This window comes from Microplitis demolitor, chromosome 4 (assembly GCF_026212275.2).
Source record: "Microplitis demolitor isolate Queensland-Clemson2020A chromosome 4, iyMicDemo2.1a, whole genome shotgun sequence".
Lineage (NCBI taxonomy): Eukaryota > Metazoa > Arthropoda > Insecta > Hymenoptera > Braconidae > Microplitis > Microplitis demolitor.
In genome coordinates, this window is record NC_068548.1 from 1,253,190 (window position 1) to 1,267,404 (window position 14,215).

Consider the following 14,215-nt stretch of genomic DNA (forward strand, 5'->3'; position numbering starts at 1 on the left):
TGATTGTTTAGATAATTAGGGGAAATTTTACTAAGTACAATTTGAGTAAAAAACTTTTTTTATAAATGCGACAAAAAATTTTTGAACCGGAAGTTTAAAAAATTGAAATAATAAAATGATAATTAAAAATTTCAAAGGATTAAAAAAAAATAAAAATCAATAACTGATCGTTCAGCATTAGCATCAGTATCATCAGCATCAGCATCAGCACCAGAAAAATTCAAAATTTGAAATTTTAGGTTAATGTCATATTATTACACACTTCACCCACTACTTATTAAAAAATTAATTTGATCATTTTACACGAATTAAATACTTATTAATTACACTAATAACATAAATAATTATCTTTAAAAAAAATGTCACTTATTTTACTCACTTTTCACTACTCACTACTCACGTGTCACTTTTTCCTAATTAATTTAAATTTTACTTAAAAAAAGTCTAGTTATTTATTATTAACAATAATAATTAATTAATTCAATTAATTAATTAATTTATCTAAGCCGGTTAATGTTCTTCCAAGTTTATTACATGCAATGGCTGCCTTACTTCTAACGACTTTTCTCTCCTACTTCAGCGACTGCGCAAAAATTTAAATCCTACCTACTGCGCGTGCGCGTCATCCGAACGCCTGCGCGTCAGCCTTTAGGACTCAGAACAGTCGGAAGTAAAACGTATGACAGTTGTGTTGGTGCTCAAAAATAATATATATCTACATATTTATTAATTATATATCAATTATCTAATTAAAATCATTAATAGAAAGTAATTATAGTTAATTATTTCAATGAATGAATGTTTAAGTGACAAGTGACAATTCGTCTTTCAATTCTCACGCAACCCAACGTTCTTAATCTAGTAATAATATAAACAACTTATTAGTTACTAAAACGATCTCTTATTTCAAATTTAAAATTTTCCCGCCAAAATTTAAATTTACCGCCCTCCGTGTTTTTATTCCAAAATCACTAGTGACAATTCCAAGTGTTTTCTACCTTTATTGTTCGTTTGTTTTCATCAGTCATATTTATTAGTTTGTATATATTCCAATTGCGTGATATATATTTTGCATCCATTCCTCGAGCCGGTGCAATGAATAATAATAATAATAATAATAAGTAATTCCCCTGAGTATTCAACTAATATTAAAAAAAAAAAAATTAAGTAAGTGATAAAAATAAAATACTTAAAAATTATTATCCTGCAGGTAAGTTTTGAATTTTTGTATTAGTAAATAAATAAATAAGTTCCTTAATTGTTAATTTTTAAAATTTTGTTTTATTTAAGAAGAAAAAATTTAAAAAAAAAAATGGAGGAAAAATTATCGGCCCGTGAGTATCAAATAGATTTATTTGAAAAAACTCTCACGGGAAACCGAATCGTCTATTTGCCAACGGGGTCTGGCAAAACATACATCGCCGTCATGTTAATAAAACACATGAGTGGCGATGTCAGATCACCCTGGGGTCTAGGAGGCAGACGTACGGTTTTTATTGTCAACACTGTCGCCCTTGTTTCCCAACAATCGGCTTACATTGCGCGACAAACTGATTTGACATGCGGAGGATACTCTGGCGACATGGACGTCGACTCCTGGAGCCCTGAGATGTGGACCGAAGAGTTTCAAACCAAGCAGGTGATTGTTTATTTTTTTATCAAAGGAAATGGGTAATTATGCAGATTGAAAATTAAATGGAGACCTGAGGAGAGTAGAAAATTTTTGGGGGTTATATGGTCAGGATTTTTGAAAAGAGCGGGAAATTTCCGATTATGTGAGTGGTCACATCGATATGTTTTGATAAAGTGGCCGTTGATGGTTAGAGGAGGGTAAGATGGTTCGGAAGTAGAAAATTGAATCGCGGGAAAATTAATGGGTTCAATGAATACCTGATGGAATTACGATTCAATAGAATGGTCGCAATGACATTTTTCAAAAAAAAATTTTTTAAATTTATTTTGATCATTTTTAATCAGTTGCAAATTTGAATTTTTTGGACCGCGTTCAAATATATCAATGTGGGTACTCAAACTAACAGAAATCGCGTCACAAATTGAACCCTAGTAGTAAAAATTGAAAAAAAAATCATCGAAAAGAATATTATTGATAAAACTTGATTTCGCGGCTTGAAAAATTTTTGTTAACAAATCATGGTCAGTTTTATGAATTAATTTTTAGTGGCTGATGATAAACATTAGTAGTCATTAAAAAAAAAATTATAGAACGTAAAATATTATCGAAAATGAGTCATCAGATAACGCGTAATATTATACTGTTTCTATCTTTCGAAACTCCAGTCGATAAAAAATTTTTTACGAGCGTCTCAGATAACAAAATTCCGCGAAAAGATTATCGTAAGCATTTATATCGGTAAAATGAAACCATTGTAATTATTAGTCGTAAAAAATTATTATTTTTTATCGCAACTATTTTCTGTGTTTTCAGTAAATTTTTTTTAAAAAAAAAAAAAAAACCCAGAAATTCCGGACCTCCACCCAAAATAAAATTTTTTTTCCGTTAGATTTTTTTTTAAATTCGCAGTTGCATTAAATTTTTTTCCACAGCAACATCTTGAAAAATTATCAACTCAAAAATCCCCGCCAAATTTAAATAAAATCAACCCCCCACTAATTTGCATAGTTACCAATTTTCACCCTCTCCCCCATGTCCATATAATAAAAAAAAAAATTGTAGGTCCTGGTAATGACAGCCCAAATATTCCTCAACTTGCTGCAACACGGAATGCTGTCGCTTCAGCAAGTGAACCTCTTAATAGTCGACGAGTGTCACCACGCGACAAAAAACCACCCGATGCACGAAGTAATGAAAAAATTTGAATCCTGCGAAAAGTCCCGGCAGCCAAAAGTCCTCGGACTTACCGCGACCCTGCTAAACTCAAACATAAAACCCACAGAAATACCCAACGTAATCAGGGACCTAGAGATAACCATGCACGCGAGCATAATCACCGTGAATTCAATCGAGCAAGTAAAACAATATGGCCGTCCCACTGAGTCATTCTGGAGATACAGTCCACCAGTAGCCTCTCCCATCACCAAAGATCTTGTCTCGCTCATCGAGTACTCAAAGCACGTGCTCAAAGTCACCCAATTTCAGAAAATCTCCGACACCATAAACCGTTCAAGCAGCGTTTTTTTACCCCGCACTAAAGACGAACGTCTTAAAAACATTCTAGAAGACATTTCCATTCACATTCAAACCCAGGGTCTTTATTTCGGCAACTTTTCGATCCTCTATTACCTCAAAAAAATCGAAGAACTCAAACGTCTTACCGACGATTCCCAGTCCCTTACAATTTTGGATTTCATAAAAACCCAAATGACGGTCATGAGACGTCTGATTGATTACACGATGGATAGACCAACGGAATTAGAAAATATAATGACATATTCTACCAACAAACTGCTTAAATTATTCCAATTTCTCTACGAATTTTCAATAAAACCCTCGAAAACTAAATTCTGCTCCATCATCTTCGTCCAGAGACGATTTACGGCCAAAGTCATGTACAAAATATTACAAAAACTCCATGAATATGATCCCAGATTCAAATTTCTGTCGCCGGACTACGTTCTGGGGAACAGCGCAGACTCTTGCAAAACTCCTAGCGAGAGTATTTGTTTGAACGAATGGAACCGAAAGGCTTTGAAGCGGTTCCGAGACGGAGAAGTAAACTGTATAGTGGCGACAGACGTTTTAGACGAAGGTGTTGACATTCCCCTGTGTAATTTGATAATCTGCTACGACCAGCCCCAGGATTACCGGGCGTACATGCAGAGCAAAGGCCGCGGTCGGTACAAAGACTCCGAGTTTGTTACCTTCGTGGAAAATGGCGACAACGTATTCCCGCAGCGCTACGCGATGTTCCAAAAGATCGAGTCGGTATTGAAGACTTCGCTGATCGGTAAAACAGACGAGAGGTCAGGGCCGACGGAAGCTGAGTTAGAGGAGAACTTGTATGTGTACAACATCAAGCCTTACTCGGTCGTAGTCAACAACGAGGTCGTTGCCACGTTGACTGAAACGTCTGTCGTCAGTACTCTCGAGCACTATTGCGCAACTTTGGGCCAGTCGAAATTCTGCCGGAAATCTCCGGTCTACAAACTACTGTACGGTAGAAAAAATCAAATTAACTCGATGGAAAGTGAAACAGAAAAGTTCAAAGTTTCTGTGCGTCTGCCGATCGATTCCCCACTGAGAGAAGAAATAGTTGGAGACGAAATGTCTTCTACTAATCTAGCGAAACAATCGGCGGCGATGAAAGCCTGCATTCGGCTGCATCTTCTGGGAGAACTGACTGACCGACTGCTGCCAAAAGATTCTAAAGAGATAATCGAAGACATAACTGAGCTGCTGACCTACTGGAAAGACGAGAATGATGACAATAAGAAAGTCGTAGGTACGAAGGGTAAAAAGCGCTTTTACAAATATATAAATCCCACGTGTCTGTATGACTGTTTTCCACTGACGAACCATCACAATTACCTGCACTTGATAAAACTGCAAATGCTTCCTCTGCCTAACAATCAAGTATTCTGTACGATGATCAACAATGACAGAAACTTCGCACTTCTTACCAATAAACCAATGAAACCAGTACCAGGTTTCCCGATTTTCATGACCTATGGCCCAGTAAATGTCACAGTGGACACAAACTACGCGCGCTGTCCCCTCACACGCGAGCAATTAGAATGTCTACGTAAATTCCACTGGATTATCTTCAAAGACATCTTGGAACTGGTAAGAAACTTTATGATCCTGCAGAACACGGATTCCGATCCAATGACTCTGGCCGACAATCTTTTGATGGCTCCCTTGACTCCCGAGGGAGAGATCGACTGGGCAGTAATTAACAACTGGGACAAGATCGAACTATGCCCGATCAAACTGGACGCGCAAAATAGTCCAGATATCAAAGAACTGGATCTGGTTATCCCCCGGTACCGTTCTACAGAGAAAGCGTACATAGTTTTGAAAGTAAGAGACGACATGACACCCAAGAGTCTCTTTGCTAACAACAAATTCGAGTCTTACATCGATTTCTACCAAGAAAAGTACGGGGTTGTCATAGAAAACCCCAACCAATCGCTTCTAGAAGTGCGCACCATCTCCAAAGATATCCATTTTATAAAACCTAGAGTCTACAGTATGAACACTGAGCAGAATTCTAAAAAGTATCAGCGCATCATTCATCTGATTCCTGAACTGTGTGCTAAAGTATCATTTTCCTCAATTTACTGGCTAAAGGCACGTGCCCTGCCATCAATATTGCATCGCATCAGATACTTGTGTGTCGCCGATGACTTCCGAGAGCAAGTGGCCCGTGAAGCAGGAATCGGTAAAGAAAAACTAAAGTTGGCTTACGATGACTCCCAGTTCTTCGATTTACTAAGAAGTAATCCGCAGTCTTCTAACGAAGAGGACATAGCAAACAAATTGGATGACTTGATGCCCCTGGAAAGTTACGACGATCTAGAGCCAAAGTTGCCTCAGAAAAGTTCAATCGATCTCGATCGTAATATTGACAGCGTTTCCGTAATGGACATCCACGATTTCCAAGACTTTACACGTCGCATATCTTCAAAGGCCGATACCCTGAGGAAGTTTGCGTACTTGCCAGAGTTTGCTAAACGAACCGAAGTACCAACGCCTACACTCAAAGTTCTGCAGGTTAAAGACATTAGCACATCGGCGCCCAATGCATCGGAAGTTTTGTGCGCACTTACCCCCAAATTTTCCAACGACGCGTTCAATTTCGAGCGACTGGAAACTCTTGGTGATTCATTCCTCAAGTTCTTTAGCTCTATTTACTTGTTCGAAAAGTTCCCTAGGAAACTTGAAGGCTCACTGACGATTTACAAAGGCTCTATGGTCAGTAACCGTTATCTCTTTTACTGTGGCGCCAACAAAAAAATTCCCGAGTACATTAACGCAGTTGACTTCGTACCGACGATCAATTTCGGGATTCCCGCATGCGCGGCGCCCAGCGAAGTCCTCGATTACATCCAACAGACCCACAAAACACCCGACGTTCTCTACGAAACTAATATACCCCCAGCAGAACAGTTCCGTGGAATTATATCCAACGAAACACGCAACGAAATACTTGGGAAAATAGACTCTTACGCCGTAGGAGAACGCGAAGACCTGGCATTTATGTTCCACGGGCAAATGGTCCCAGACAAAACGGTCGCCGATTGCTTAGAAGCCTTAACTGGGATCTATTTGCTAAAATCTGGTCTAGTGGGCGCTGCTACTTTACTTAAGTGGTTCGGAGTCCTGCCAGCTGACGCGAGTATTCAAAAAATACTTTCTGGCAGCCCCATGAGCGCTAAAATAGGCGACGGGGAAGTTGACTTCCACATGCCCTGGATAAATTTCATTGAAGAGCGCGTCGGGTATAAATTTAAAGATAGATCCTTTTTGTTGCAAGCGTTCACCCATTCGAGCTACTCGATAAACACCGCGACAGTGAGCTATGATAGGTTAGAATTCCTAGGGGACGCCATTATCGATGTTTTGATCACCAGCTACATCTACGAGAACTGCGGGGACTTGAGTCCTGGAGATCTCACAGATTTGAGGTCTGCGTTGGTTAACAACATAACCTTCGCTTGTTTGACTGTTAAATATGGCTTTCACACGGCATTGCTGGCCTACGCGCCCATCTTAGCCGACAGTATTGAGAGATTTATCAAGTACCAGCAGGAAAGGAACTACAAAGTCGATGATGATTTGCTCTGGATCCTTATGGAAGAGAACGAATGCAACATGGCCGAGTATGTGGACGTTCCTAAAGTCCTGGGTGACTTATTCGAGTCGATGATTGGCGCCATATTTCTGGACAGTGGGAAGAATTTCGCGCGCACGTGGCAGGTTCTCTTTGGGCTGATGCACAACGAAATCGAACGGTTTAGCAAGAAGGTTCCCAAGCAGCCGGTGAGGAAAATTTATGAAACCTCGGGGGTTAAGCCCCATTTCTTGGACTCGCAGATTGTCGAGCAGGGAAAGTGCATCATGGTGCCGTTGGAGATTGAGGTTAATGGCAAGAGGAGAATTTTTAATGGGTTCGGAGGCACTAAAAAACAGGCGAAGGCTGCTGCGGCTAAACTCGCTTTAAGAACTATTATGAAAAAAAATGTTGATTTGTAGGTTAGATTTATCACTGTGTTTATTTATTGTGCTAAGCGTGAATATTAAATTTATGTTATGACTTAATTATATGTATTTTTTTATTGATCAAGAGTTTTGTAAGAGAAATGTTTTATTATGATGTTTCTAATTTATAATTAATAAAGAGTGATATATTTAAATTTTGAGTGTACATTTTTTTATACATGGAATAGATATGTGAAATTTTTTATTTAAATTATGATAACGGACAAAATAACGAGTGTAGGAGAAAATTGATAAGGACCATTTTTGTAGAGGATTAAATTTCCTACAAGATTGGTTCAATTGATTTTTATCGTAACTTTGATAGTTTAACAGAAATTTCGATTTTAATCTTGGAAACAATAAAACTTAATAGAAATAGCATAAAAAATTATTATGCGTTACTTTGAAAGGGAATTCCGGGTAAAGTATTGACTCTAGGAGAAAATTGATGAGGACCAATTTTGTAGAGGATTAAATTTCCTACAAGATTGGTTCAATTGATTTTTATCGTAACTTTGATAGTTTAGCAGAAATTTCGATTTTAATCTTGGAAACAATAAAACTTAATAGAAATAGCATAAAAAATTATTATGCGTTACTTTGAAAGGGAATTCCGGGTAAAGTATTGACTCTAGGAGAAAATTGATGAGGACCAATTTTGTAGAGGATTAAATTTCCTACAAGATTGGTTCAATTGATTTTTATCGTAACTTTGATAGTTTAGCAGAAATTTCGATTTTAATCTTGGAAACAATAAAACTTAATAGAAATAGCATAAAAAATTATTATGCGTTACTTTGAAAGAAAATTCCGGGTAAAGTATTGACTCTAGGAGAAAATTGATGAGGACCAATTTTGTAGAGGATTAAATTTCCTACAAGATTGGTTCAATTGATTTTTATCGTAACTTTGATAGTTTAGCAGAAATTTCGATTTTAATCTTGGAAACAATAAAACTTAATAGAAATAGCATAAAAAATTATTATGCGTTACTTTGAAAGAAAATTCCGGGTAAAGTATTGACTCTAGGAGAAAATTGATGAGGACCAATTTTGTAGAGGATTAAATTTCCTACAAGATTGGTCCAGTTGATTTCCACCGTAAGTCTACTAGACTCATAGTTATAATTAAATTTAAAGTCCATACTAATTATTCAAATGATCGAAACAATTCTCAGGTTTAACGCAAAGTCCTTTAGAATTTCTCCAGAATCCATCCGAGCATCCACATCCGGTCCAACATTTCTAGTAATTAAATATAACATTATTATTTCAAAGGCTACGAATTTTAATTAATTTATTATTATAATTATTTAATTACCTTTGATTCTGCTTCCACAATAGCAGTCCAATTTTTCCCACGTGAATACGCTCCATTAATAATGCCATACAATTCTTTTCTTCTTACCTATAATTTGAGAAATAATTAATTACTAAAGTGCAGTTTAAAATTTAATTAAAGAAAAAAAAATTTAATTACTTACTACACACATTGGAATTAATTTAGGGAGATAATCTGCGGCACATTTAAATTCACAAGATCTATGACAGGAATTAAAAGTTTCGTTTACTCCACATACTGGATTTGCTGGAATTTTTTCATGGTAACAATCTTCCAATTTTACGCATTCACGATTTTTGTTTAAAAAGAATCCGTCCAAACACTCACAGCCGGAAGTACAATTCTTTAATAAAAAATATAATTTGTTAAGTAATTAATTGATTAACTGATTAATAAATTAATTGCTTACGAATGGACAAGGTGAAATTGATTTCTTTCCACAAGATGGCGGACAAGGTGACCGACAAAATGAAAACTGTTGGTTAGCTCCGCAATTCGCGACCAATAGACTGTGCCGTGACTCATTTGGCGGGTCGCAATTTTCTGGTTTAACGCATTCTAGATTTTTGTTCAGATAATAGCCGTCGATACATTCGCAGCCTGGACTGCAATCCTGGATAATTTTAAATAAATTTTTATGTCAGGGTAATTTTCCATGGAAATTGACAATTTTTTGGCTCCATCTATTTTTTAATGCGCGACTATCGATTTCTGATACTTCTAGAAGCTTTGGATTAATCTTCTAGAAAATTTTTTTCAAGATCTTAACATAATTTTAATGATTATAGAATTTTTTTTAATTTCTAGAAAGTAAAGAGTTACACAAATTTTTTGATTCTAGAATTTTAGGAGTAAGTTCAATAATCTCATAGATAATTTTGGAAAAATTCTTAATACTCTAGGAAATTGTTTTTGAATAAATCTAGAAAATCTCCTGTACAATTTTAAAAGAAATTATTATTATTAACTAGAAAGTTTTTTCTAGAATTTTTAAATCGGCTCTGTAATCTTCTAGAAAATTTTAATCAAGATCTTGACATAATTTTAACGATTATAGAATTTTTTTTTAATTTCTAGAAAGTAAAGAGTTACACAAATTTTTTGATTCTAGAATTTTAGGAGTAAGTTCAATAATCTCATAGATAATTTTGGAAAATTTCTTAATACTCTAGGAAATTGTTTTTTAATAAATCTAGAAAATCTCCTGGACAATTTTAAAAGAAATTATTATTATTAACTAGAAAGTTTTTTCTAGAATTTTTAAATCGGCTCTGTAATCTTCTAGAAAATTTTAATCAAGATCTTGACATAATTTTAACGATTATAGAATTTTTTTTTATTTCTAGAAAGTAAAGAGTTACACAAATTTTTTAATTCTAGAATTTTAGGAGTAAGTTCAATAATCTCATAGATAATTTTGGAAAAATTCTTAATACTCTGGGAAATTGTTTTTGAATAAATCTAGAAAATGTCCTGGAAAATTTCAAAATAAAATATTAATAACTCTAGAAAGTTTTTTCTAGAATTTTGAATTCGACTCTGTAATGTTCTAGAAAATTCTGAAAAAAATAATTATTAAAATTTTCTAGAAAGTTTTTAACTTCTAGAATCTTAAATAATTTCCTAAAAAATCTCAAAATGATTTCTTGATTCTCTAGAAAATTATCTTCAAATTAATCTAGACAATTTCCGAGAATTTTGAAGTCAACCGCAACAATCTCCTAGAAAATTAAAAAAAAATGGAAAAATCTTACAAAATTTCATTTATTTTTTAGAATCTAAAATAGTCATATAGAAAACTAAAAAAAAATTAGTAAAATCTTCTAGAAATAAAAAGGAAAAAATCAATATTTCAATAGATGAAGCCGCAAAACTGCCAAGTTATCAATTTTTTTTTTGTTTTAATTGAAAATAATTACATTTGGACAGTCATCTCTATCAAAATTTTTTTTACCACAACTGAGTGGACAAGCCGTCGCACAGTCGCTATAACGTTGATTCAATTTACAAATTTCGCCATTTATTTCATTTGTAAATTCTAATGACTTGGCTGCAACTTAAAAAAACTCGAATTTGCAAAAAAAAAAATCAGGACATCTTTTATTCAAAATTTAATTCTGAACAGAAATTATCATGTTAGTAATTTTTGTATACGATAGTTTACCCGCAATTTGAATTTCTAATTCAAAAAATCAAATTTTTCCCGCGCATGGAAATAATTACTTATAATTAACTTCCAAATTAAATTCCCGCTAAAATATTGAGTTTAGGTGAAAATTCAACTAGACCTTTTTTGTAGGAAATTCAATTTCCTACAAATCACGTCTTCATAAATTTTTCCATAAACTCAATACTTTACAAGTTATTTCAATTTAAAGAAATTAAAATATTTCACACATCAAAATTATGATTTTTTTTTTTAAATAATTAATTAAATTCTTCTTAATTAAAAAAATGAATTCTTAAATGTATATAAATATATATAATAAGTATTTACCAGTTGCCAAGCCAATGGAAATAATAAAGTATACAGTCTTCATTTTAAAAAAACCACTTATGTTTAAAAAAAATTCGTCGCTTATTTATATTTAACAAAATACTAGAGTATTGTATATATATATATATATATATATATATATATATATTCATATACACATATATTTATATTTTTATAGATTCATAATAGTAATGATTGACCGTAATGGAATTTTTTAGGTGACATAGAAAAATACCGATTCTCTAAATTTTTATCTTTATATTATTTTCGTCGTTAATTTAATTATTGTATTAATTAGAAAAAAAAAAATAAAATCTTGAGACCAAAGACAAAAGAATTCCAAGAACTGAATTATGAAATTACCAAAGTTAATTACACTGATAATGTACTCAAAATAATAATTTTAAAAAATAAAGTAATAAAATCTAAAAAAAAAAATTTTCCAACTTTATAAATTTCAAATTTGATTATATATAAGAAAATAATTAATTAAAACTAATTAATTAATTTTGAAAATCGCTGAAAAAATTCTGATCTTTAATTTGAGACTAATTATTACTCTTAATTAAAATAATTAAATTCATTAATTTGAAAAAAAAAAAAATTTTATTTCTCAGTCGAATTTTTTTAAATTAATTATTTAAATTAATTAATCAATTAATTTCTTTATAATTAATGTCTTGATAATTTAATTAGTTAATACTAATTAATTTAAATAATTATAATAATTAAATACGTCAAATTTGAGAATTTAAACATTTGAATTTTGCGCGCCAATTTTTTGAACGGCAGCGCCTCTGTTGTTTTTCAAAATGACTGATGTTATTCTTCAGATCATGATTCTCCGAAAATTCTAACCCTAATTACATCTTATAAGTAACGCTTTATATTTTTATAGTCATACATTTAAATAAATAATAAATATATATATTATTTATATCGGAAACAAGTTTAGTTATTTTTAATTATCAATTTTAAATAACAATAATTAAAAATTAATTTTTACAATTAATTAAATAAACAGACAAGTGTTTATTTATTAAATTACAATGGTAAGTAATTACTTTAATTTATTAATTAACTAATTAATGTATTTATAAATAATTAAAATAATTTATTTTCCTTCAATTATAAAATTTTTTTTTTTTTAATTAAAAAAAATAATTTTTAATTTTTGTTAAAAATAAAAATTTTTTGTTACAAGTTGCAAGTTAACTTTTAATTAAAAGTCAATTATTTTTAAATTTCAAAAAATCAGAATTAAAAAATAATTTTTTTTTTTTTGTTAAAAGATAAAGTTTAAAAATTTTCTATTTTTTTTAAGTTTCGTAATCAATATGACAGTGACGTTACTGTATGGAGTCCTCAGGGACGTTTGCACCAGGTTGAGTATGCCATGGAAGCTGTAAAACTTGGATCAGCAACTGTCGGTTTAAAAAATAAAGAGTACGCGGTTCTCATTGCTTTGAAACGCGCCTCCTCTGAATTATCTGCTTATCAAAAAAAAATAATACCCATTGACAAACATATGGGAATAAGTATCGCTGGCTTGACTGCTGATGCACGAATGTTAAGGTATAATTAGTTATAATGTTATTACATTTTTTAAATATTGCGCGGGAATTTTTAAATTTTTTGAATTATTTATTTATCATTTTTTATTTTTCGAGCTCTAGAGTCTAAACTATTAGACTTTTGTAAAAATTCATAAGGACCTTTTTTGTAGGAAATTCAATTCTCTACAAAAATGTTTCAGTGCATTTTTATCGTAACTTCGATAGTTTACCCAGAATTTTAATTTTAAAATTAAATTAAATAGAATTCGTTACAGAAAATGATTGTAATGTGGGAGTATGATTTCAAACTGTTATTGTGGCTAAACTATTGATCGTACGGAAAAATTTATAAGGACCTTTTTTATAGAGAATTTAATTCCCTACAAAAATGTCTCAGTACATTTTTATCATAACTCCCATAGTTCGCCCAGAAATTTAAATTTCCATACAGCATTCAAAAATCGACCTTTCTAATCATTAATTAATAGCTAATTAATTATCATAATAAAAAATATTCAAATATTCCAGCCGTTACATGAGAACAGAATGTCTGAATTACAAATATTCACATGATGATCCACTTCCAGTTGGACGATTAATAGCAACTTTGGGTAACAAAATGCAAACTTGCACTCAGAGATACGACAGACGTCCTTACGGTGTCGGTTTACTTGTTGCTGGTTTTGACGTAATTATATTAATTAACTAATTAATTAATTAATTAATCAACTAAATGATTTTTTTTAACAAAAAAAAAATTACACTACATTTTTTAATTAAAAAAATTTTTATCACCAATTAATTAATTAATTAATTAAAATTTTTTTTTTATTAATTAAGGATCAAGGACCTCATATTTATCAAACATGTCCATCAGCAAATTATTTTGATTGCAAAGCAATGGCAATTGGATCACGATCACAAGCCGCTCGTACTTATCTCGAAAAACATTTAAATGAATTTTTAACTTGCGATTTAAATGAATTAATTAAACATGGATTACGTTCATTACGTGATACTTTACCTAATGAAGTTGATTTATCTATCAAGGTATTTTTTTTTTTTTTTTTTTTTATAATAATTTTTTTTATTAATTTTTAATTTTATTTTTTTTAAAGAATGTATCGATTGGAGTAGTGGGCAAAGCTCACGCATTTGAAATCTTATCTGAAGAAAGTACTGAGCGTTACTTGGGAGAGATTGAGGGAGATGAAAAACGTGGCAGAGCTGCTGCTGCAACTGCTGGTACGAGTGCAGATGACAAACCGCCTCAGGATCCACCAGCTGATGACGCTCAGCCACGCGTAGCTGTCGCGATGGACACGGAGTAAATTAATAAATAAGTTTATAAAATTCTTAACTGCGATTTAATTTTTTTTTCTTTAACTATTGATTACTACCGATTTGCATTATAAATTACTGTAATTGATTTATAATAAATGATTGCATTGTCTATGGTAATTTATTTTTTAGAGAATTGTGGAGGGGAGAGATGGAAAGCTTGTGAGCTGACGAGTAAAATGAGTGGTCACATGACTATGTTTGTAAAAAAAATTTTTTTTTATTATTTTGACTTGAGTTTTTAAAAAAAAATTAGTAAGTTATTCTTTTTTAAAGAAGTTGTCTTCTGGGTACTCAAAC

At 32.2% G+C, this 14,215-nt stretch overlaps 3 protein-coding genes across 4 annotated transcripts; 2 read left to right on the forward strand and 1 right to left on the reverse strand.

Moving 5' to 3' along the window:
• The first annotated feature begins 1,057 nt into the window (after window positions 1-1,057).
• On the forward strand, window positions 1,058-7,240 carry LOC103570580 (endoribonuclease Dicer). Of its 2 annotated transcripts, none has more exons than XM_053738801.1 (3): window positions 1,058-1,210; window positions 1,291-1,639; window positions 2,696-7,240. In XM_053738801.1, exons 2-3 carry the CDS (start codon window positions 1,313-1,315, stop codon window positions 7,172-7,174), a joined length of 4,806 nt encoding a protein of 1,601 aa, XP_053594776.1. In that variant the 5' UTR covers window positions 1,058-1,210; window positions 1,291-1,312; the 3' UTR covers window positions 7,175-7,240. The 2 variants fall into 2 exon arrangements, with proteins under 2 accessions (XP_053594776.1, XP_053594777.1); XM_053738802.1 differs by having other exon boundaries at window positions 1,294-1,639.
• Window positions 7,241-7,304: 64 nt separating this feature from the next.
• On the reverse strand, window positions 7,305-11,105 carry LOC103577445 (von Willebrand factor). The gene is made up of 6 exons (XM_053738803.1): window positions 11,019-11,105; window positions 10,441-10,577; window positions 8,931-9,134; window positions 8,664-8,864; window positions 8,501-8,587; window positions 7,305-8,424 (listed from the first exon to the last, which is right to left on the reverse strand). The coding sequence occupies exons 1-6, from the start codon at window positions 11,059-11,061 to the stop codon at window positions 8,326-8,328; spliced, it is 771 nt and encodes a 256-aa protein (XP_053594778.1). The 5' UTR covers window positions 11,062-11,105; the 3' UTR covers window positions 7,305-8,325.
• A 728-nt stretch (window positions 11,106-11,833) lies between these two features.
• Window positions 11,834-14,027, forward strand: LOC103570593 (proteasome subunit alpha type-1). Its single transcript, XM_008548386.2, has 5 exons — window positions 11,834-12,070; window positions 12,343-12,593; window positions 13,103-13,262; window positions 13,415-13,624; window positions 13,693-14,027. Exons 1-5 carry the CDS (start codon window positions 12,068-12,070, stop codon window positions 13,903-13,905), a joined length of 837 nt encoding a protein of 278 aa, XP_008546608.1. The 5' UTR covers window positions 11,834-12,067; the 3' UTR covers window positions 13,906-14,027.
• Window positions 14,028-14,215: the final 188 nt, after the last annotated feature.

Coding starts and splice junctions, on each gene's coding strand:
- LOC103570580 (XM_053738801.1), top strand. CDS start 1,313: ATGGAGGAAAAATTATCGGCCCGTGAGTATCAAATAGATTTATTTGAA. Junction 1,640..2,695: donor AAGAGTTTCAAACCAAGCAG/GTGATTGTTTAT, acceptor AAAAAATTGTAG/GTCCTGGTAATGACAGCCCA.
- LOC103577445 (XM_053738803.1), bottom strand. CDS start 11,061: ATGAAGACTGTATACTTTATTATTTCCATTGGCTTGGCAACTG. Junction 10,578..11,018: donor TTCCATTGGCTTGGCAACTG/GTAAATACTTAT, acceptor AGTTTTTTTAAG/TTGCAGCCAAGTCATTAGAA. Junction 9,135..10,440: donor ATAGAGATGACTGTCCAAAT/GTAATTATTTTC, acceptor AAAATTATCCAG/GATTGCAGTCCAGGCTGCGA.
- LOC103570593 (XM_008548386.2), top strand. Junction 13,263..13,414: donor TACTTGTTGCTGGTTTTGAC/GTAATTATATTA, acceptor TTATTAATTAAG/GATCAAGGACCTCATATTTA. Junction 13,625..13,692: donor AAGTTGATTTATCTATCAAG/GTATTTTTTTTT, acceptor TTTTTTTTAAAG/AATGTATCGATTGGAGTAGT.